At 48.0% G+C, this 24,196-nt stretch overlaps 1 protein-coding gene across 3 annotated transcripts; it reads right to left on the reverse strand.

Moving 5' to 3' along the window:
- Nucleotides 1–6,241: 6,241 nt before the first annotated feature.
- Nucleotides 6,242–23,037, reverse strand: ALAS1 (5'-aminolevulinate synthase 1). Of its 3 annotated transcripts, none has more exons than XM_023195548.2 (11): nucleotides 22,863–23,037; nucleotides 21,642–21,872; nucleotides 18,399–18,626; nucleotides 17,121–17,270; nucleotides 16,219–16,441; nucleotides 14,751–14,935; nucleotides 14,023–14,202; nucleotides 12,382–12,546; nucleotides 8,952–9,220; nucleotides 8,084–8,246; nucleotides 6,242–6,532 (listed from the first exon to the last, which is right to left on the reverse strand). In XM_023195548.2, the coding sequence occupies exons 2-11, from the start codon at nucleotides 21,838–21,840 to the stop codon at nucleotides 6,372–6,374; spliced, it is 1,923 nt and encodes a 640-aa protein (XP_023051316.2). In that variant the 5' UTR covers nucleotides 21,841–21,872; nucleotides 22,863–23,037; the 3' UTR covers nucleotides 6,242–6,371. The 3 variants fall into 3 exon arrangements, with proteins under 3 accessions (XP_023051316.2, XP_023051313.2, XP_023051317.2); XM_023195545.2 differs by having other exon boundaries at nucleotides 21,642–21,861; nucleotides 22,863–23,029; XM_023195549.2 differs by having other exon boundaries at nucleotides 21,642–21,861; nucleotides 22,848–22,979.
- Nucleotides 23,038–24,196: the final 1,159 nt, after the last annotated feature.

Raw genomic sequence — 24,196 nt, forward strand, 5'->3', positions numbered from 1 at the left:
CCGCCTCAGCCCCACAAAATGCTGGGATTATAGGCATGAGCCACCAAGACTGGCCTTTTTTTTTTTTTTTTTTTGAAGCCACTGTCTTGCTCTGTCACCCAGGCTGGAATGCAGTGCAATGGTGGGATCACGGCTCACTGCAGCTGCAACCTTCTGGGCCCAGGTGTTCCACCTCGCCCTTCCATGTAGCTGAGACTACAGGCATGTGTCACCACACCCAGCTAATTTTTATATTTTTAGTAGAGACGGGGTTTCACCATGTTGCCAAGGCTGGTCTTAAGCTCCTGGGCTCAAGCAATCCCCCGGCCTCGGCCTCCCGAAGTGCTGGGATTACAGGTATGAGCCTCTATATTTGATAGTGTACATTTCAGGATAGAGCTGGGAGCCCTGATGACCAGTGTTTGGAGAGGTCAGGGTCTGTCCTCAGCAGGGTCTCCTCCACACTCTGTGTGGAGCCATGAGGAGCATCAGGCCTGGAGCCCCTGAGGGGCCTTCTCTTGGACGGGCAGCCTACACCATTACCGCAGCCAAACCTGCCCTTTGAGGAGCAGGGGAGAAATATGCAGGCTGACAGATCAGAGCTGGAGCCCAGTTGGGCCGGCCCAGGCCGGTTTGAGATCTGCTCGTCCACTCAGGGCCTCTGGAGGGGAGAGCTGGAGCTGGCAGCAGACAGCTAACTTGGTGGGCTGGTCATAGGCGGCCCTTGGAGGCTTGCTTTTGCCCCACTCCCCAGGACATGGCTGTGGGGAAGTGTAGGCTGCCGTCCTCTTTCTGACTTGGGTACAGGGGCTCCTGTAGTGGGCTGGAGTTCCCTGTTGTCTGCTCATCTGAAAGAAGGAAGGTCTCTGACCTACCAATCGGAAGCCCCGTGCCCCACGTGGGCTCTGACCCAACCTGTCATCCTTCCTTGGCTGCCTGCAGAGAAAAGAAAACAACAGTCCTTTTCCCCAGGCTGGAGTCTAGGGGAGTCCCCTGTTGAGTGGCTCTGAGACTATTCTGGCCACAATCAGGGGCAGGGACAGGGAGCTGGAAACAGAGTCCCATTCAGGGAACTGTATTTTGCATGCGAGAGGCAAGGCAAACCTGCCTCTCTTGGGATTGCCAGGCCTACCCTCCGGCAGTTCCTGGTGGACCTTCCATCTCCCCACCCCCCGCCCACCTTCACAGTCCTGATGCTTTTGGGGCTGGAGATTCAGGAGAGCATTTGGAGAGGAAGCACACGGGCCATGGTGGGGGGCTGTTGGGCTCGGCTCAAGTGAGTCGGGGGGGTCTGTGGCACTTGGCTCTGTGCTGTCTACATGATCAGAGAAGCCAAGCACCACTATCTGAGGTCCTTCAGGAAGTGGTTGGAGCTGGACCAGAGTGGGGCTGGGTAGAAGGCAGCGCCCTCTGTACTGTAATCAGGAAGGGTGCTCAGAGATGGCTTCAGGCTCTCCTCCATGCAGCAGCCATCCTTGCCCATCAGCATGGCCAGGAAAGAGACAGGACTCAGACCAGATTGCCTGGGCTTGCCTGCCAGTTCTGCCATTTGGGTTGTCTCGGGCAGATGACCTCCCCTTCTGGAGCCTCAGCTTGCTTGTTCTATAAATGGGAACGAGCAGCGCTACTCTGCAGGACGTTGGAGGGATTCGTATAATATGGTAAAGGTCTGAACACTGAGCAGGGCCTCAGTTATTATTAGGTGATGGGATTTACACGCAAGACCCTCAACTGATGCGGCTTCAGTGTTTCTGTCTCCACCCAATGATCCTCTGGGCCAGGGACCCCTCCCAGAGCACTGACAGGGTTCAGATATGGTTGTATCAGAGGCACATGAGGCTGGGGCAACAGCTTTCTATGGGAGCAGGACCAGGGCAGAGAGTGCTCCCTAAGACGAGAAAGTAAAGGAGCAGGCAGGAGACTCAGGCAACCTGATAGGAGGAAAACTTCAAGGTGAGGAATGTCTGTTCACTAAGATTTCAAATACAGTTTGCCCTTTTCCCTTTAGGACGCCTTATTTAATGCCGTCAGCTTCTAAATATCCTTAGAGAACTTTCATGACATCATAGTTTCACGTGAGAGTTGCTTGCAAAAGCCAAACTTCCTTTTTTTTTTTTTTTTTTTTTTTAAAAGGGGTTTCCGCTCTGTTGCCCAGGCTGGAATGCAGTGGTGTGATCTTGGCTCACTGCAACCTCCGCCTCCTGGGTTCAAGTGATTCTCCTGCCTCAGCCTGCCAAGTAGCTGGGATAAAAGTATGCACCACCACTCCTGACTAATTTATTGTATTTTTAGTAGAGATGGGGTTTCATCATGTTGCCCAGGCTGGTTTCGAACTCCTGACCTCAAGTGATCCACCTGCTTTGGCCTCCCAGAATTTTAGGATTACAGGCTTGAGCCATGGAGCCCGGCCCAAACCCCCATTTTTAAGCAGTTCACGAATCCCGCCTACTTCCTGCAGGTCACCTGGTCCTTTGTTCTCATAACCCCAAGAAGCAGGGAGGGGCACATGTGCCTGAGTGCCTTGCTTCTGGGTCTTACAAAGGAGGAGTGGATTTTCCTAAGCATTCAGGTAGCAACATTACCCCAGCTGGAGGAAAACAATCCCATTTGAAGGAAGGGAGGTGATGGGGTCCTGGGCGTGGAAATGAGAGGGACCATAGAAAGCCCTGAAAGCTCCTGCGAAGCAGCAGAGCCGGGAATGCTGAGCGAGGCCCTTTTCCTGAGCAGGAAGGAACCGAATCATGATTCGGTGGTGATGTGGTTGCCATCAAGCCCTGTAGCCTGACTAGGTGTATGGTTTTATCTGATGGGACTGTGACTCAGCGGAGCTCCGAGGGTGTGTGCCCCAGGCCCACTGCCAGCTTCCTGGCAGCCAGCCCAACTCTGTCCAGAGAGGAGAAAACACAGCTGCCGTTTCTAGAGCTATGAGAAGGGAGGCGAGGTCAAAGGACTCTGCTCAACTCCAGCTGCTTGGTTTTGCTTCAACTCTCTGTCTTTCTAGTGAACTTGACCTGTTGCCATTGGGTTTCTTTTTCATTCATTCAGTACACATGTTTAGCACCCACTATGTATCAGGCACCGTGCTGGACTTTGAGGACATGGAAGTGAGAAGACAGGCACCTGTCGTCAGGCAGATGACATTACAACAGGGCAAATGGCCAGCAGGGGGAAAAGTCATTGTGGGTGGTGACCAGAGCTCTGAAGGGCATCATGTCAGAGACCAAGCAATGGTGAGACTGCAAGACAGTCTGCCTTAGCCGGCATGCTCAATGGGGGTCTCCTTGGGGACCCTTGTCTGAGTGAAGAGAGGCAGCCACACCATGATCCAGGGGAGAAGCATCCTGGCAGAGAAAGAATGGCTTACACCAGGGCCTGGAAGTTGCACAGAACCTAGGTATTTGAGGCCCATAGTGAACAAACGAGGGTAGGATGGGAGATGGGTCTGGAGAACTGGATGGGACCTTGATCCCAACTTTGCCAGCCTGTGTGAGGAGTTTAGGGTTTTGAGATGGAGTCTCACTCTTATCACCCAGGCTGGAGTGCAGTGCTATGATCTTGGCTCACTGCAACCTCCGCCTCCTGGGCTCAAGCAATTCTCCTGCCTCAGCCTCCTGAGTAGCTGGGATTACAGGTGCGTGCCACCACGCCTGGCTAATTTTTTGTATTTTTAGTAGAGACAGGGTTTCACCATGTTGGCCAGGCTGGTCTCAAACTCCTGACCTCAAGTGATTCACCCGCCTTGCCCTCCCAAAGTGCTGGGATTACTTACAGGCGTGAGCTACTGTGCCTGGCCTAGGGTTTTTGAGTCAGGGTCTTGCTCTCCCAGGCGGGAGTGCAGTGGTGCAGTCTCAGCTCACTGCAGCCTCGACTCCCCGAGCTCTAAACGATCCTCCCACCTCAGCCTCCCGAGCAGCTGGACTACAGGTGTGCACCACCACACCTGGCTAATTTTTAAATTATTTGTAGAGATGGGATTTCCCATTGTTGCCCAGGCTACTCTCACAAACTCCTGGGCTCAACCAATTCTCCCACCTCAGCCTCCCAAAGTGCTGGGATTACAGGTATCAGCCACCATGCCCAGCCTGAATTAATCTGAGTGTGACTGGAAGACCCAGGAAAGTTTTCTGCCGGGTAGGGACATGATCTGATTTTATTTTTATTTTTAAATTTTATTTTATTTTTTCTGAGACGGAGTCTCGCTCTGTCGCCCAGGCTGGAGTGCAGTGGTCGGATCTCAGCTCACTGCAAGCTCCGCCTCCCGGGTTCGCGCCATTCTCCTGCCTCAGCCTCCCGAGTAGCTGGGACTACAGGCGCCCGCCACCTCACCCGGCTAATTTTTTGTATTTTTAGTAGAGACGGGGTTTCACCGTGTTAGCCAGGATGGTCTCAATCTCCTGACCTTGTGATCCGCCCGTCTCGGCCTCCCAAAGTGCTCGGATTACAGTGATTTTATTTTTAAAATATCTTTCAGGCTGCTCTTGGGGTGAGTCGGGCAGATGCCATATGGAGGCATGACGAGGATGGTGGCAGAGGAGGGGATGAGATGTGACCTGGCCTGAGATTCACTTCAGAGGTGGAACTTGCTAGTAGAGGACTTGCCAGTAGTGTGCATGGGAGGGAAAGGGTTGATTTCCCACAGGAGAGGTCTGGTGTTTGGGCAGATAAGGCAAGGAGAAGACCAGACAAGGAGGGGCAGCAGACCCGGGGTGTCCTCCGTGCCTGTGTGGTTGGAGGTGCCTGTTTGACACCCAGGCATAGATGGCAGTGCACAGATGCAGCTTAAAGCCCAGGGCTGGGCCAGGTGCGGTGGCTCAAGCCTGTAATCCCAGCACTTTAGGAGGCCGAGACGGGCGGATCACAAGGTCAGGAGATCGAGACCATCCTGGCTAACATGGTGAAACCCCATCTCTACTAAGAAATACAAAAAAACTAGCCGGGCGAGGTGGCAGAGGCCTGTAGTCCCAGCTACTCAGGAGGCTGAAGTAGGAGAATGGCGTAAACCCGGGAGGCAGAGCTTGCAGTGAGCCGAGATCCGGCTACTGCACTCCAGCCTGGGTGACAGAGCGAGACTCCGTCTCAAAAAAAAAAAAAAGCCCAGGGCTGGGTGGGGAGTTGAGTACAGTTAAGAGACCAGCCTGGTGGGGCCATCAACATTCACAGGAAGACCCAGCCAAATGGAGCAAGGACCAGCTCATGAGGTAGGGGGAAAACAATCAGCAGAGGTTAGTGGCACAGCTTAGAGGAGAAGCTTCAAAAAGGCCAAGGACAACCACTGCAAGTATCACTGAGATCCAATAAAGGAAGACAGAACTGGCCACTGGACTTGGCAAGATGAGAGACAGATGTGAGAAATGAGCAGCCTTCCTAGAGAACAGGGATGAAAGGGTGACTGCCCAGAATAGGGGCAGCACAGAGAGGCGGGGGAGCAAGAAGAGGTTCTAGACAGAAGCAGCTTATTTTTCAGAAGGGGGACAAAGCCTCTGCTGGCCAAGGAGAATGAACCAGCAGAGGGGGAGAAATTCTGCAGCAAAGAGATGGTTGTAGGACTGTGCAAGAAGCAACAGGACCTGAAATACAAATGGAGAGAGGCAGGGTGAGGAACACAAACCCCTCCGCTTTTGCTGGATGGGACACAACTACAGGCGCAGGAAGCTGACAGGCTGGAGGATGGGGTGGTGACAGACAAGCCAGTCTTCTGATGCCCAGACTTTCACAGGGAAAAATGGGGTCAAGGCAGTAGCTAAAAGGGAAAGTCAGGGGGAGGCAGCTGTAGCAGGACTGCGAGGCAGCACTGTCCACTGAAGATATGAAGTGAGAAGTTTAAAGTGAAACCGGCCGCCAAGGTGGTGTCACCCTTTCAAAACTGTTCAGTTGCTGGGTGCAGCTGGGTCAGCCACTGGATACTGTAGGCATTAAGGAGGTAGCAGGGTTCAAGCTGTGGGAGGTTCTGCCTCTCCTGCTCTGAAGCCATTACCAGAGCTCCAGTACTTTATTCAGTTTATTCATTCCTAGAATACAGACTGAACTTAAAGGGATGATGACAATTATTATTTTTTATTTTAGAGGCAGTCTTGCTCTGTCACCCAGGCTGGAGTGCAGTGGAGCAATCATGGCTCACTGCAGCTTTAAACTCCTGGCCTCAAGTGATCTTCTTGCTTTGGCCTCCCAAGTGTTGTGATTACAGGTGTGAGCCACTGTGTCCAGTCAATGAAGAATTTTATTCAGTAGCCAATAGCAGAAAGAGCCACCACTTAAACAAGAATTTATTTCCAGGACTATGTTTTTACTATAGATTAAAATTTAATATAACTTAATTCACATATAAAGACAACTCTGAAGACTATCTGGATATGATAATGGCCTGGGGTTAAGTGGAATAATGGAGGTCACGCTCAGGCCTGAGCAGATACCAACTTGCTCAAGCCTGAGAAATAGGACTTCTCTCTTTCACTCATCACTTCAAAATGCAGTGGCCTCCTGCAGAAGTTGCACTCAGCTGAGGAATGCGGCTTCAGTTCCAGCCCCACTTGCTTCCACGTGACCAGCAGATTCTCTGAGGAGAAACGGTTTTTAAATATTAAAGAGAGTAATATACACAAAAGAAATGAATACATTTGTCCACATAAACACTCATACACAAATGTTCACAGCAGCATTAGTCATAATAGTTAACAAGAGAAACAACCAAATGTCCACCAATAGATGGATAAACAAAATGTGGTAAATCTGTACAATGGAAGGTTATTTGATAACAGAAAGAAATGAAGTGCTGATGAATGCTACAGCGTGGATGAGCCTTGCAGACATGATGCTGGAAGAAGACAGACACAAAGGAGCACACGCCATATACTTCCACTTAGACACAAGGTCCAGAAAAGGCAAATCCACAGAGACAGAAAGACTCGTGGTTGACAGGGGCTGGGGATGGGAAAAGAGGAGTGACTCCTAATGGGCAGCGGCTTCTGAGGCGACGAAAATGTTCTAGAATCAGATAGAAGTGATGGTTGCATAACACTGGGAGTGTATTTAAAAATCATGGACTTGGATACTTTAAAGGGTGAATTTTATGGTATGTGAGTTATATCTCTATTGAGATAAGGCTTTTATAAAAATTTTAAGGCTTTCATAAAAATAAATAAAGAGAAAAATAAAACCCGGAGTTGGGCTTGATTTCACAGACCTGTAGGGAAGAAGCTGCTCCAACACTGCCACATGACAGTTTAAACCCAGCATTTCCAATAGAACAGAGAGCCCATGAGGAAGCTGAGCCATGCTGGGCGGGCTTGGGAGGGCAATGTACCTTTGAGGCAGAGCTGATCTGTGGCTAACAGCCCCCTTCTGTCTCTGCTTTAGGTTGGACATGGGTGGGGCAGTATAGAACCACGGGGCAGTTGAAAATGTTGAGCAATTCCTCTTATCAGAGGAGATTACGTGTGGGGTTATTCAAGGATTATACAACGTCATGGAGTAGAGGGCAGTGGCGAAGATAAATGTGAGCTGGACTCCGGGGGGCCAGCAGGGACTCAAGCCCTCAGAGGCCTCTTCTCCCTGCAAGTCATTACCGTGTATCCTTCAGCCATGTAGACAAGGGGGCACCGGGAACACTGAGCAGATTCTTAGGCTCCCTCAGAGCTCCCAAAATGACTCTCCACCCTCTTGATGTGAATCAGACAATAAATATCTTTTAGGGTTTTGAACCATTTGAGGGCATGCTTAGTTACTGGGAAAAAGAAGAAATAGGCACTGTGGCTCACGCCTGTAATCCCAGCACTTTGGGAGACCGAGGCAGGCAGATCATGAGGTCAGGAGATCGAGACCATCCTGGCTAACATGATGAAACCCCATCTCTACCAAAAATACAAAAAATTAGCCAGGCGTAGTGGCAGGCGCCTGTATTCCTAGCTACTCAGGAGGCTGAGGCAGGAGAATGGCGTGAACCCGGGAGGAGGAGCTTGCAGTGAGCCAAGATCACGCCACTGCACTCCAGCCTGGGCAACAGAGCGAGACTCCGTCTCAAAAAAAAAAAAAAAAAACCTAAAAAAAGAAGAAACAAATCTGAATGCCTCTGAAAGGCTTCAATTATAAACACTGCAAAGGTACTCACCAAGGAAGTAGTTCATCATCTGGGGTGTGTGGTGAGGGGTAGGGGCGATCCGTAGGAGCTCTTCTCCCCGGGGCACGGTAGGGTAATTGATTGCTTGCACATAGATGTTATGTCTGCTCATTAGTTCATCACAGACTTCCGTGTTTTTAGCAGCATCTGCAACCTAAGTTCAATGAGAGCAGAAGGTAAGGTCACAACAGCAAGGACCACCTCTTAGCAGAGATTCTAATGAACACAGTCCCCACAACACTCACGCTCAAGACCAGACTGTAGCAACATATGCAAGCTTGGGGGAGAGGGAAAGCGCTGCCCAAACACCTGTCATTTAAAAGGAGCCAGTGTTGTTTTGTGAAGACCAGAGAACCAAAACCTTATTAAAGAGAAATACATTTTTAATGAGAAAACACTGGTTCCATTCGTACCAGCAGACTCTCATACCCAGGATGTATAATCTAGATTCGGTTATACTAGCTGTATTCATTACACTAATTCAACTGTGACATCAACAGTGCTACCATTTGTAGTGGGAAGAGCAAAACCTATTTTGAAATTTACTAAGTAGAAAGCCATACTTCAAAGCTGGCCAAGCTCAGGCTTCTGGAGCTTTTCAGATACAAGCTCTGTGTTTCCCCTGTTAAGGTCAGTGCTCTGGAGAGGGAACTTCTGCCCCAGCCTGCTGGGTTCAAAGGCTTTCTTCTCATGGTGAAGTCAGCCAATGGCGGAAACATGACAGAGGGTGGCTGGCTACAACCCCTCCCTGGCAGTCACCCCACTCAAGCCCAACTTCAGGAAGGTATGAAGCAGAACATCCGTACATCATGTGTAGAGGCACAGCCCACAGCAAGTCCAATCAGAGACAGGCCATTACCCGCACAGGGATGATGTGGCTGGGGCAGTGGACAACAGGGAGGCCGGCATCCATTAGCATCTGTCTCATGAGCTTGACGTTGCGCTGGTGCTGGCGGCGAAGCACCCGTCCCTCAGCGCTCTTCAGGATCCGCACAGACTCCAGGGCTCCAGCCAGCAGCATGGGTGGCAGAGAGGTGGTGAAGATGAAGCCAGCAGCATAGGACCGTACCGTGTCAATCAGAGAACTCGTGCTGGCGATGTACCCTCCAACACAGCCAAAGGCTTTGCCTGGGAGGAAACAGCTTCATCAATTACAGCAACAGCCTCTAAATGGACACAGCAAGGTGTTGCAGAGCCTCAAAGCACTGACTTTTCTCCTTATCTTCTTAATTTGTTTCCGGACTGATTGGTGTAGTCATGCACCACATTAATGATGTCTCAGTCAATGATGACCACATATATAATGGTCGTCCCATAAGATTATAATACTGTATTTTTACTGTACCTTTTCTATGTTTAGGTATGTTTAGATACACAAATACCATGGTGTTGCCTACAGTATTCAATACAGTAACATAATGTACAGGTTTGCAGCCTAGGAGCAACAGGCCATACCACAAAGCCTAGGTGTGCAGTAGGCTATACCATCTAGGTTTATGTAAGTACACTCTATGGTGTTTGCACAATGATGAAATTGCCTAGTGATGCAAGTCTCAGAACGCATCTCCCATCATTACACAACGCATGACTATAAAAGGATATCTAATCATCCTTTGTTTTTTAGAGACAGGGTCTTGCTCTGTCACCCAGGCTGGAGTGCAGTGGCATGATCATAGCCCTCTGCAGCCTCAACCTCCTGGGCTCAAGTATTCCTTCCACCTCAGCCTCCCAAGTAGCTGGTACAGGTGTACACCACCATGCCTGGCTAATTTTTTAAATTTTTATTTTGTGTAGAGAGGAGTCCATGCTTCATTGCCCAGGGCTGGTCTCAAACTCCTGGGCAAGATCCTCCTGTCTCAGCCTCCCAAAGTGCTGGGATTACAGGTGTGAGCTATTGTGCCTGGCTACTCATTTTTAAAAGGGTAAAAAACCTAAGGAAGGTTACAAAAGGGTCTTGCCCAAAGTCATATGGCCAAGTTGGTGTCTAACCGGGATCAAAATGCAGGTCTTCCAATCAGACCTGACACCTCAGTGGGTCCCAGTGTGCCCAAATACCCTGCTGCTGCCTCCCTTCCCACCATCTTATTCTCCTTTCCCTTTCTCACCCAGGCTTGCTGCTCTGACAACCAGCACAGCTCCACTCCCCATGTCTGCACTGCATGTGCTCTTTGGAACAAGACTGGCTCTGCAATGCTTGCACCATCTTCCCACCACGAACATTATCCCAGAGGCTGGAATTTTACCCAGCTAAGGCGTTAACTGTTTTGGTGTGACTGGTGTTATTTCCTACTTAATTAAGAACAAAACTCTGGACAATTAATGCATTTGCTAGACAAATATGAAAACTCAGAACCTGTTAGGATTTAGGGCCAGACTTGGTTTTCAATTCTCACTGAGTCCTTTTGTATAATCTGCATCTCAAGTTTCAGGATTAAAAACTCCAGAAGAGGCCAGGTGCCGTGGCTCACACCTGTAGTCCCAGCACTTTGGGAGGCCAAGGTACACAAATCACTTGAGCTCAGGAGTTAGAGACCAGCCTGGCCAACATGGTGAAACCCCATTTCTACTAAAAATACAAAAATTACCCAGGCATGCTAGTGCAAACCTGTAGTCTCAGTTATTTGGGAGGTTGAGGTGGGAGGATCACTTGAGCCCAGGAGGTGGAGGCTGCAGTGAGCTGTGATCAAACCTGGGCGACAGAGTGAGAGCCTATCTCAAAAAACACAAAGAACTCCAGAAGGGTCTTCATAGATCTTAACATCACATTCTATAATTAATGTTTCTGCTAAAACCACATGCAAAGCTGAGTTGGTTCAATCTCCTATGGTACAAAGTTTCTCTCTCCAGCCTTTTCCATCTCACAATGACCATACCTTCAAAGAGCCCACATCAGGAGACATCATTAAAAGAAAAGAGCTTCTGGCTCGGCGCAGTGGCTCACACCTGTAGTCCCAGCACTTTGGGAGGCTGAGGCGGGCGGATCACAAGGTCAGGAGATCGAGACCATCCTGGCTAACACAGTGAAACCCCGTCTCTACTAAAAATACAAAAAATTAGCCGGGCGCAGTGGCAGGTGCCTGTAGTCCCAGCTACTTGGGAGGCTGAGGCAGGAGAATGGTGTGAACCCGGGAGGCGGAGCTTGCAGTGAGCTGAGATCGCACCACTGCACTCCAGCCTGGGCGATAGAGTGAGACTCCGTCTCAAAAAAAAAAAAAAAGAAAAATAAGAAAGAAAAAAGAAAAGAGCTTCTTGAATTAGGACACATGATTAGGTGCTTTTCTCCTGGTAGAGGTTCTGCCCTTCGAACTCCCAGGCTCGCTGGGTCGGCACTAGGTTCTCACACCCCTTGACAGTGCTGAAGCACACTTTTTAAAGAGCCTGCCCTTCCTTTACCAAGCACAGGCTATAAACTGGTATTTTAGCTAACTGCTAGATGGGTTTCCAACTGCCTTACCAACTGCACTTTTGAAAGCTGCACTGCATGTGCTCTTTGGAACAAGACTGGCTCTGCAGTGCTTGTACCATCTTCCCACTGTGAACATTGTCCCAGAGTCTGGAATTTTACCCAGCTAAGGCTGGGTGAAAAAAAAAAAAACTTCAAATTTATATAATTTTCATCTTTTTAGGGTTCTCATAGGTTCTCAGAGGGAATGTCTATAGTAACTGTTTGCATATAACTTATTTACCTTCTCCACAAAACTTTTGATTTAGGTCCTACTATTTTCTCCATTATATTGATGATGAAACTGAGGTATAGAAAGGTTAACTACCAACCCAAGGTCACACAATTAGTGAGGCGGCAGGACTCCAAAGTCTAGCTCCCACCTACCACAAGACATAGCCTCTGTATGAGGAAGAGCAGAGGAAAACCAGGATGAATTGGAATGTTCCCATGTGGCAGGCACGGAGCTCAGCACTTCACAACACCTGAACCTAACAAGTGCTCCAGGAGAAAATACTAGAATTCTTTTTTCTTTTTAATTAAGAACAACCTGAGGCACAGAGAGTACAGGCTCTTGCCATGGCATGTGGCTAGACCCACAACTCTGTCCGAAATGAATTCAGATGGCAATAAATGGCCTATCTGTTGTGTTAGGCTGTGGGGTTTACTTTGATTCTAAGAGCCATGCCTCCATGACCCAAGGAATTCCACTAAGCTGAGCCAAAAGAGTGGCCCAGGCTTCATATGCTGCCAGACTGTCTCCTCACCTGCTCCCAGTTAGACTAGTTAGTCCTTGGCCTTATTAGGATAATGGAATTTTAGTGTATGTAATGCAATGTATACATACCAAGTGTTCCAGAAATGATGTCCATTTTTGGCATGACTCCATCCCGATCCCCAATCCCTCCTCCTCGAGCCCCATACAGCCCCACTGCGTGGACCTCATCCACGAAGGTGATTGCTCCAAACTCATGGGCCACATCACACAGCTCTTCCAGTGGGCACACTGCCCCTGAGGAAAGATCAGAGACTGCTCTGAAGAGCTTGCCACTTCAGAAATTTCTGTTTTGGTTAGAGTCAGAACAATGCAAACTTATATTCTAAGATATCATTTTTAATATTGGAAAGAAAATGAACTTCCTCCAATTTCTAGGTTACCTGGGGTCCCAGAGCCTAGTGAAAGTCAGAATAGAAAATTCACTTTCACCCAAATCTATTAAAAAAAGTCCACCGATTACAAAATCCTGGCAGAATGCAATACCACACAGCAATAAAAAAAGAACGAAGGCCGGGCGCGGTGGCTCAAGCCTGTAATCCCAGCACTTTGGGAGGCCGAGACGGGCGGATCACGAGGTCAGGAGATCGAGACCATCCTGGCTAACACGGTGAAACCCCGTCTCTACTAAAAATACAAAAAACTAGCCGGGCGAGGTGGCGGGCGCCTGTAGTCCCAGCTACTCCGGAGGCTGAGGCAGGAGAATGGCATAAACCCGGGAGGCGGAGCTTGCAGTGAGCTGAGATCTGGCCACTGCACTCCAGCTCGGGCGACAGAGCAAGACTCCGTCTCAAAAAAAAAAAGAACGAGACCATGTCCTTTACAGCAATATGGATGGAACTAGAGGCCATTCTAAGTGAATTAATACAGGAACGGAAAAACCAAATATCGTTCTCACTTATAAGTGGAAGCTAAACATTGAGAACACATGGACACAAAGAAGGGAACAACAGACACCGGGGGCCTACTTGAGGGTGGAGGGTGGGAGGAGGGTGAGATCAAAAACTACCTATTGGGTACTATGCTTATTACCTGGGTGATGGAATAATTTGTACACCAACCCCCTGTGACACATAATTTACCCATATAATAAACCCGCACATGTACCCACTGAACCTAAAAGTTGGAAGAAAAAAACAAAAATCCTGGCAGAAAGGAAAAGAAAATTAAAAAATACAACAAGCCGGGCATGGTGGCTCACACCTGTAATCCCAGCACTTTGGGAGGCCGAGGCGGGTGGATCACGAGGTCAGGAGATCAAGACCATCTTGACTAACATGGTGAAACCCCATCTCTACTAAAAATACAAAAAATTAGCCGGGCGTGTTCCAGCTACTCAGGAGGCTGAGGTAGGAGAATGGTGTGAACCCAGGAGGCAGAGCTTGCAGTGAGCCGAGATGGCGCCACTGCATTCCGGCCTGGGTGACAGAGCGAGACTCATCTCAAAAAAAAAAAAATTAGCCAGGCATGGTGGCGGGCGCCTATAGTCCCAGCTACTCAGGAGGCTGAGGCAGGAGAATGGTGTGAACCCGGGAGGTGGCGCTTGCAGTGAGTTGAGACTGCACCACTGCACTCCAGCCTGGGTAACAGAGCGAGATTCTGTCTCAAAAGAAAAAAAAGAAAATTAAAAAACACAACAAAACACCATACTTTTAAAGAGTTGAGGCCTAGTTTTTCATCTCAGATTTCAGAGGAACTTCTGTCCACACTTACCATCCATTGAATGAACAGTTTCAAATGCCACAATCTTGGGGACTGAAGGGTCAGATCTTTGTAGCAGTTCTCTGAGATGGCTGACATCATTGTGGCGGAAGATGTACTTTGGCACTCGGCTGTTTCGAATCCCTTGGATCATGGAGGCATGGTTCCCAGAATCAGAGTAAATCTCACAGCCTAAGATAACAAAAATGCTATTTATTGCCATGTGCATCAAAGACAAATTATTTCCTAGAGAGAGATGACAGACTTTTCCTTGGAAATGATGCTTTGAAAATGCCTATTAGGAAAAAGACACTGTGTGCCAGTTTCTTCCTGGCAAAATAACTAGTTAGTGCTTCCCCTGTGAGAAGGTCCAAAGGTGTAGAATAACCTTGTGGCAAGCAATTAATCTGCTCTTAAATCTGGCTGCCTCACTCCAAACTCAATCAAGAGCTAACTAAACGATTAAGAGACTTCTCCAAAGGATCATCTTAGAATACAAAACACATTTGAGGCAATTAGCTCAAGGACAAGATGTTTCAAGTTTTAATTTTCACTGGTATCATGTTCTCCTGGAACCCATAATGTACAGTTAGCATTTCATGCTTGACCCCAGAACAAATGCCCAGATAGGATTATGATTTTCAATTGAGAGGTTCTGGTAAGCCTTCTTTGTTGCCAGTTTTCTTGTTATTACTAAGAAACCCAAAAAACTCTAAGGCACCCATGCCAGGCTTCCTTACCTGGCATCATCTTAGCCAGGGTGAAGAGGGTTGAGTCATTGGCCACAAAGCACGAGGAAAACAAGAGTGCAGCATCTTTCCCATGGAGGTCTGCCAGCTCCCGCTCTAAGTCCACATGGAATTTACTAGTTCCAGAAATATTTCTAGTACCACCTGCCCCAGCACCATGTTGTTTCAAAGTGTCCCTGTTTAAAAAAACAAACAAACAAAACCAGAAAATACAGTTCATGGTTCTAAACACTATATGAATTTTTTCCTCTTTCTAGGATCCAGGAGACTCAAACATGTTGATGTAGCAACTCTCTCACTGTGAAACCTGGGGTCAGAAATTTCAACTGATTTCATCTTCAGACTAGGTGGGAGAAGATGTCAACGCTAGGGTGATGACACCTCCAGGAATCATCAAGAACAAGTGTTCATTTAACAATCAGTGAGTGCTTGGTATTAGCTGAGTTTCTTGTCTAAGAAACTAAGGTTTATTTTCTCTGAGAAACATTATTCTTTCCAATAACATGTTATCTTTTTTTTTTTTTTTTTTTTTGAGACGGAGTCTCGCTCTGTCACCCAGGCTGGAGTGCTGTGGCCGGATCTCAGCTCACTGCAAGCTCCGCCTCCCGGGTTTACGCCATTCTCCTGCCTCAGCCTCCCCAGTAGCTGGGACTACAGGCACTGCCACCTCGCCCGGCTAGTTTTTTGTAGTTTTTAGTAGAGACGGGGTTTCACCGTGTTAGCCAGGATGGTCTCGATCTCCTGACCTCGTGATCCGCCCGTCTCAGCCTCCCAAAGTGCTGGGATTACAGGCTTGAGCCACCGCGCCCGGCTCCAATAACATGTTATCTTAAGAAAAACCAAACTCTAGAGGGACATCCTGGATGGTGGTTACCCTCTGCAAGCCAGTCACGTAATGTTAGGATATATCACTATCATTAAACCTCAAACTGGTTTAATTAAACCTCAAACCTCTTTAGCAAGCCTTTGGAGAATCCGGCAAGCAACTCTCTCAAGCATCCCTAGGATGGTAAGCCTCCTGAAGGACGAGTAATGGGATCTACATCCTTTTTAACATGTCTTTTGAAGTAGCTTTTTCTCTAGCGCTGCTAGATTCGTATTTCTCCTCTCACAGCCACAACCAAGGATGTCTCTGTGCAAGACTGCCTGGTGTTAAAGGCACACTCACTTGTAGAGTGGTAGAAAGTGGACTGACGTGTAGTCATTGAGCCTATAAGCTTGAACCCTCACAAGCTAAGGGGCTCCAGCAGCTACCTGCATATTAGAGTTCCTTTAAAAATAGTCTATAGATATTTTTCAGAAGCTAAGAATAGTATTTTGCTGTGGCACGCATTCAGCTACTGAATGTTCCCTCCATAAAGATCCAACCCCTATACATCATCAAGGTATGTATAACCCCTATACATACATTGGCTTGCCTAATAACACCAGTAATATTTGAAAGCCAAGGGCTACTTACATAACTGCCCCACACACCCGTGGGTGGCGACTCATTCCTAGGTAGTCATTACTGCACCAGACTGACACCTGCTTTTTGGTGATGAGGGAGTCTGAATAGTCATCTGCCATCGGGAAGATGTGTGCTCGCCGGTTCACAGTTTTAAAAACTCGATAGGTGTGGTCATTCTTTTTCTCATCAATTTTTTTCTCAAAGAAACGATCATACTGAAAAGTGGAAACAGCTGAAAATCAAACAGAAGACAGGAGAGAATGACGGTTGTGAAACACAGCTGCATTTTGGCGAAAGGCAACAAGTCTCAGCTTGGCCAATGAAGGAGATCCTGGGCAGGTTATTTGATGTCCTCATCTTGTAAGTAAATAAGACTGTATATCAAGTGTTTGGCCCAGTGCCATGTGTAGATGGTAGGTATTAAAGGACAGAAGGCAGGCTACCAACAGCACCTGTAGTCACCACAACCAAAAGCACCTGCTCACACAAGCAAGGGATATGCCTTTCAAGCCTCAACTCACCATACATTTTTTGTTCTTCCTAGAGACAGAGTCTCTCTGTCATTCAGACTGGAGTACAATAGCGTGATCATAGCTCACTGAACCTTGAAGTCCTGGGCTTAAGCAATCTTCCTACCTTAGCCTCCTGAGTAGCTGGGACTATAGGTGTGAGCCATCATGTCTGGCTAATTTAAAAAATTGTTTTTGTAGAGATAGTGTCTTGCTATGTTGCCAAGGCTTGTCTCAAACTCCTGGCCTCAAGTGATCTTCTCCCGCCTCAGCCTCCCAAAGTGCTGGAATTACAGGTATGGGCCACTGTGCTCAGCCTCACTATGCAATTTTATATTTAATCTAATGTACATTTAAATTATAAATTATCTCCTACATCAGGCAAATAACAGTAAGACTTACATTTTGGCAAGTTATCTTGAAGAAGATGAGACACTCTTTCTGGTCTTTGCTTTTGCATGATGTCCTGGAAGTTCTTCAGCAGTCCACTGGGATCCCCTCCATCGGTTTTCACACTAACCACACTGGGGCTTGCTGAGGTTTCAGCAACCTCTGGAACAAAAGTAACAAGAAACAAATGGGACCAACTTTCTATTCTGAGTTCACAATATCTTCCAGACATACTGTCAAAAATGGTTTATTGCCTAGTTCACAAAAAAAGGCCAAGCATAACCAAAGTTAGCTGTAACTGAGTGTACAAAGCATCTCTTCTATTTTAGTTACTGTAATGGCAGACCCACGGTGTTGTTTTCAGAGCTACTGGCCAGCTTTAATGAACAATAAAGTCCAAAGCTTTCTCTGCTGATTGGCATGTCTTATTCACTCCACAACATCCCCACCCCAATCCTAATCTCAATTTTCTGTTTTTTTCTTTTTTTGAGACAGAGTCCCATTCTGTCACCCAGGCTGGAGAGCAGTGGCACGATCTCGACTCATTGCAACCTCTGCCTCCTGGGTTCAAGTGATCCTCCCTCCTCAACCTCCTGAGTAGATGGGACTATAGGCATGTGCCATCATGCCCAGCTAATCTTTGTATTTTTGGTAGGGAGGCAGTTTCACCATGTTGGCCTGGCTGGTCTTAAACTCCTGGCCTCAAGCGATCCACCTGCCTAGGCCTTCCAAAGTGCTGGGATTATAGGTGTGAGCCACTGGGCCTGGTCCTAATCTCAATTTTCTTCATAGAAAACAATTTTGGCCATATGCATAATTTCTGGTGGTTAGGCTTCTGGGGAGCCTTGAATGCTCTGCAGATGTAGCCACAGCTATATATTGTGGAGTTAAGGTTGCAATTAAATGACCATCAGTAAGACACCCAGCTTGGGAGCCCTAGGACCAGCACTTACTGCAGTAAAATCATTGTTTTCTATCTTTATCCCACCAGATGATGGGAAAGACCAAAGGGACAAAAGGCAGCTGGTAGCAGCTCAAGACTGCAGGTTATTTTCAGAAATTAAGTAATTACTATAAAAGCTGGTCACATCCTACACACACACCAGAAAGTTCCACTTTTGCAATACAGTCCCTTGACTGTCTATCTTGAAGACCTTCCTCTCTGGCCCTAAAAGAGGAAGGTGTTTCCATAAATACTGCCCTAATGATAGCTCATACACAAATCTGAGGGCCCAAAAGAACTAAAAGGACCTCTTCACTACCACTAATGGTTCACGACTCATCTCTTACCTTTCCTCACGGCATTCATTTCCTGCACATCCTCCTGAAGCTCAAGACTGGCTTTGCAGAAGACACTGCTGCCTCTCTGATTCATCTGTGCTGCCAGGAAAGGGCATTTGCTTGCAGTGCCCTGGCTTGTGGCAGGCAAGGGGTGTCCAGACGGAAGTTGCGTGTCATCTGGACTCTGCTGGGATCCATCAGGAGCCTGTTGGACCTTGGCTTGGGCAGTTTTGTCTTCTGAGGGAGGAAATGGAAAAAGTGAAGCATCAGATCTGGCTGCACAGTGTGTAAGAAAACCACTTATTTCTTTCTTTTATTGCCTCAAAGATAAACTTAATACTTACTCACTCTACCCCACCATCCAGACAGAAGTTGTTTTTTTTTTTTAAGATGGAGTCTTGCTCTGTCCCCCAGATTGGAGTGCAGTGGCACAATCTTGGCTCACTACAACCTCCGCCTCCTGGGTTCAAGTGATTCTCGTGCCTCAGCCTCCCAAGTAGCTGGGATTACAGGTGTGCACCACCATGCCTGGCTAATTTTTGTATTTTTAGTAGAGATGGGGTTCCACCACGTTGGCCAGGCTGGTCTTGAACCCCTGACCTCAGGTTATCCACCCGCCTTGGCTTCCCAAAGTGCTGGGATTATAGGTGTGAGCCACTGCACTCAGCCACAAGCTTGTTTTTATTAGGTTCTGCTAATCTCTCTAGTTTTTCATCTGCTTCACAAGAAACAATGCTCATGTGAAGAGCTGACTGGCACATTCCAGTTACCTCTTAAACCCATAGTATTTCTCCTCATAAATTCAACAAACTACCATTTTCTAGTTGTAGACAACCTGGAATCCTTGAGTTGGATCATTTCCAGTACTTTCTACCCCAACTACATTTCAGCTTATTTCATGAGAGGACACACCCTGTAAGGTAACTGGAAGTATTCACACACATTTTTTAATCTGCTAACATTTTCTTTTCCTTTTTTTTTTTTTAAACAGGATCTCACTCTGTCAACCAGGCTAGGGTGCAGTGGTGCAATCACAGCTAACCACAGCTTTGACCTCCAGGCTCAAGTGATCCTGTCACCTCAGCCCTCCAAGTAGCTTGGACTGCAGGTGTTCTACTGTGTCCAGCCAATTTTTTTTTTTTTTAACTTTTTGTAGATATGGAGTCTAGTTATGTGGCCCTAGCTTCTATCAAACTCCTAGGCTCAAGCAGTCCTCCTGCCTCAGCCTCCCAAAGTGCTGGAATTACAGTCACGAGCCACCACATCCTGCTTCTGCTAACATTTTTTAAACAGATTCTTGACCAAGAGGCTTGCTTTTGCTTAACATAAAAGCTATTGGTTTTTCTCTAAACAAAAGAAATTAGGCTAAACCTTAGGTCTTTAGATTGCTAATACAGTAAGAAAAAAATAGGGGTATATCACATTCACATACCTCATCTACTTTCTCATCTAAATTCATCAAAGTCTGCTGACTTCACACAGTTGGCTGGTAATTATCCTTCTAGTTACAGTGACTTCCCTCTCCCCTTGAGCAAATTCATTGACCTTCTTTCTAGAAAAGTCTTTTTTCATCATTCTGGAATACTCCTGTGAGTCACTGGCTAGCCTTTCCTATAACTTGGGTAAGGTGTCTCAATACAGTTTTCATTAAAATCTTCTATAAAAGAAAGCCAAACAAATTATTTTGAAGTTAACTTCATTTATTATAAAAGTAATACATATTCATTAAAGTCTAGATAAAGAAAAAAAACCTATCATTTAGAACATAACCATTGCAAGCATTTTGGTAAAAAAGACATAACTAACTCTTGAAAATAAACCCTATAAAGGATTAAATCCTTCCTGCTTAAAGAAAAACAAAAATTCTTTTCTTACAAGCCCACACCCAGAGAACACGCCTAAGAAAAACCTGTAAAATACTCTCTAGGATTAAGTGGAACCTGAAGAGCCTTGTTCTCTCCTAGCAGAACCAGAGCAAACTAAATTCAACTCCGGTCTCTTTGTTGAAAACAACAACAACAAATGTATATACAAATAAAGATACATGGCATGATCTCAGCTCACTGCAACCTCTACCTCCTGGTTTCCAGCAATTCTTATGCCTCAGCCTCCCAAGTAGCTGGGATTTCAGGTGTATACCACCATGTCCAGCTGATTTTTGTATTTTTTGTAGCGATGGGGTTTTGCTATGTGGCCAGGCTGGTCTTGAACTCCTGGCCTCACGTGATCCAACCGCCTCGGCCTCCCAAAGCGCTCGGATTATAGGAGTGAGCCACTGCATACAGCCAAGATAAATTTGTTTTTAAAACCATGAATACTGTACAGTTTCATTTATATGAGGTACCTCGAATAGTCAAATTCATAGAGACAGAAAGCAGAATGGTGGTTGCCAGGGGTTGGGGAGAGAGGAATGGTGAGTTACTGGTTGATGGGTATAGAATTTCAGTTTGGGAAGACAAAAAAAGTTCTGGAGATGGATGGTGGTGATGGTCACACAACAATATGAATGTACCACTGAATTGTACATTTTTAAATGCTTAAAATGGTAATTTTTCTTGGGCATTTTACCACAATAAAACAAAAACTTTTAAGGAAAAAAACAAGTCACTACTTTAAAAAGCCAAAGGGGCCGGGCACGGTGGCTCATGCCTGTAATTCCAGCACTCTGGGAGGCTGAGACAGGTGGATCAGGTCAGGAGTTCAGGACAAGCCTGACCAACAAGGTGAAACCCTACCAAAAGTACAAAAATTATCCCGGTGTGGTGGTGCATGCCTGTAATTCCAGGTATTTGGGAGGCTGAGGCAGGAGAATCACTTGAACCTGGGAGGTGGAGGTTGCAGTAAGCTGACATTGCATCACTGCACTCCAACCTGGGGAACAGAGCAGGACACTGTCTCAAAAAAGAAAAACTAAATAAATAAAAAGCTGAAGGCCAAATGTTTAATGAGGGAAATTAGAACACTCCAATTTAATATTTATGTGAACGAGGCACTGAGGAAACACTAAAATCCCAACAGACACTAACATGCAATCCAAAAACCTGCAATGTGCAACACTGGCCACTGTTTCACCTTTAAAGATGGAAAAGCTAAAAGTGCCTACCCTTGGGGCAAAAATCATATGAGATAATCTGTGCTCAGAGCAGCCCTTTGTGAGTGACTGTGGCCCTCACCACCACTGTGGGGACTGCTTCTAGTCTACCAATGAGTACACACACCCGTACCTGCTCCTTCATTGTCAGTGACACTTACTCTCACTGGCCGGAGAGGTTTCTTTGATCTGTTGGTAGTGTACTGCTGCAGTGGACAATGCCCGAGGGGCTGGCTTGGCCCCAACTTCCATCATCTTGGGGCAGTTTTGGGCATAGAACAACAGAGATTTGCCTGCTTTCTGCAGAAAGGCCTGGGGGACTCGGGATAAGAATGGGCAGCGGCGAACAACAGTCTCCATGTTCAAGAAGTATGCTGGCTCCTGTGGAAAGACTGATGATGAGTGACATCAACAGCTGTTAATAATCAGGCAAATATCACCACAAGCTCACTGGATTCAGGTGTCACCTGCAGTTTACATAAAGGGTACCCTGGAATACTAACACTTCTCCCTCAAAAATGCCTAAGGACAGCACTGATGTGAGACTCAGCTAAGGAATGGTGACCACATTTTACACGGGTCACCAACTTCTTCATTCCCCAGCTCTACACAAAGGCACCTACAAAGCAACTTCACCAAATGAAGTAAATACTGACAGTACATAGCCAAGGGGGCAGAAGGATGAAGGACAAGTCAAAAACAGGTTTGGGAGGCCAGAGGTTTCTTAGGGAGATGCACAGTGCAGATAAGACATCTTGGCTTACATCTAGGTGGAGAAGGGATGTTAGGGAAGAAGCCACTCATCTAACCAGACAGGGAAGACTATTAGGGATCCTGACTTTCTCCTGGTCCCCGCATCCCAGAAAGCACTCCTAAACCCGAGGAAGGAGTCCAGCATGGCCCCAAGTCCCTGAAGCAACGATTCCTCCGCGGTGGTGTCCCCACAGCGGGAAGAACTGGGCATAACTGAGAAAGGAGGGGCACAAACGAGGGTAGGGGTATGAGGACCAGCGCCTTGGGACTCACTGGGGACGCGCAGGGGTTATAAAGTTGAGGGAGTTGAGTCTGGAGAAAGAAGGCAGTACTCGGGCAGTAGGGGTCAGAGATGACCCGCGGTCGAGGTCTCGAGAATGACGGGAGGGGTATGAGAAGGGAATTCTAAAGCGGCGGGTTCAACCGGGAATAGCTGGAAGGGGCCGAAAGGGGGAAACTGAGGCGGCTGTCTAGGCAAAAGATCTGGAGGATAAACGCTGACCTCAAGGCGGCGGATGACTGGGACAGTGGGGGATGGGGTCCCAGCGCCCCGGGGGAGAGGTGCCCCGGCTGGCAGGACACGCGGGGGCTTCCCCGACCGGCGCCACACCTACCGCGCGGGCGCTCACCTGCGCTGGGGACTCTGCGGAGACGGCGGCGAAGGACGGGGGCACGCAAGCCGAGAAGTCCAAACGAACCGTTCGTTGCCCTTGTTCGGGAGCAGCCTCAGGCCGCGATCGCCGGCGCCTTAATATACAGCAGGAGTGACCGCTGCGCATGCGCCGTGGGCGCTGCCTTCTTCCGCGCAGGCGCGCCGTGTCGCCCTCGGCAAGCTGGGCGGGCGGGGCAGAGAAGCCCACTTCTTTGGCTCTGCGGGTATCCGTGCCGCCGGGAATTCCCCGGCTCGCCTGCCGGGAGGAGGAAGGGCCAGACGGTGAGCGGACGAGGTCTTTTTTCCCCGACCTCATCCTGCACTCTCGTGCTGCCTCCCCACCAACTACCCTGGGCTTCAGAACCCTACGCCCCGATTTTGGGGTATAAAATGGCAAGGTCGAGGCGGCTAGGGCCAAGTTAGGGGCTACAGGGTTGTTAAGATGGGTGTCTTGGACCTGGAGGAAGAAGGAGATCCAAGGGGTTCTGGGCCGAGGTGTTAAGCAGGATCCATCCCATCTGCGGCTTGTTTTGGAAACTGTGAACAAGGGCTTCCCGAAGGAGGTGGAGTTGATTGTATCCCCTACAGATGGAGTGGTCCTGACAGGATGCGGAAGAAGCGGGACACTGAGCTGTGGCACTTTCCGGTCTAAGATGATCCAGAGGAGGCAGAGGAACAGGGCTGGATGGAAACCATCCATTCCACAGCTCTGAGCACCTGGGGCGGAGGGGGAGGCACAGGGCCTGACAATAGTTAGCATGTAACAAATATTAGCCACTATTTTTATTTTCCATCCGGGGTTGTCTGAAGCCCCTTGCTGGCCACCCTGGGCACCAGCAGGGTGGCTTAGGCCTCCATCCCAAAGGTCAGCGTTGGGCCATACCTCCATTGAGTTTCTCTGGCACAACACATGAAGTGTAGGGCTTGGCAAACCCCTCTGGGGAATGCCTGTCCGGCTTCCTTGCTCCACACCCTTCCCAGCCTGGCTTGGACTGAGTTGGGCTGGGCCTGTGCCAGGCTCAGAGGTACTCTCCATTCTTGAGGAAAGGGCCGTTGAGAGTATTCCTTTCCCAGCTAAGCATTAACAAGAGGGATAAAGTCCAGAATGATGGTGACCAGGGTGTGTCCAGGTACTTTGCATTTCCCTCTCTGAGCATCCAGCTGGCTGCAAGGCAGGTGAGGCGAGTCTGCACCTTCAGAGGAGGCACCTGGGTTCAGAGTGGCAGTGGGACCTGTCCAGGATGCGTGCTTTGGTCTGAGAGCTCAAGACCCAGTTCTGTGCCATTCTGCCAAGGGATCCTGGGCAGTGCC

The sequence above is a fragment of the Piliocolobus tephrosceles genome, chromosome 2 (assembly GCF_002776525.5).
Source record: "Piliocolobus tephrosceles isolate RC106 chromosome 2, ASM277652v3, whole genome shotgun sequence".
Classification (NCBI taxonomy): domain Eukaryota; kingdom Metazoa; phylum Chordata; class Mammalia; order Primates; family Cercopithecidae; genus Piliocolobus; species Piliocolobus tephrosceles.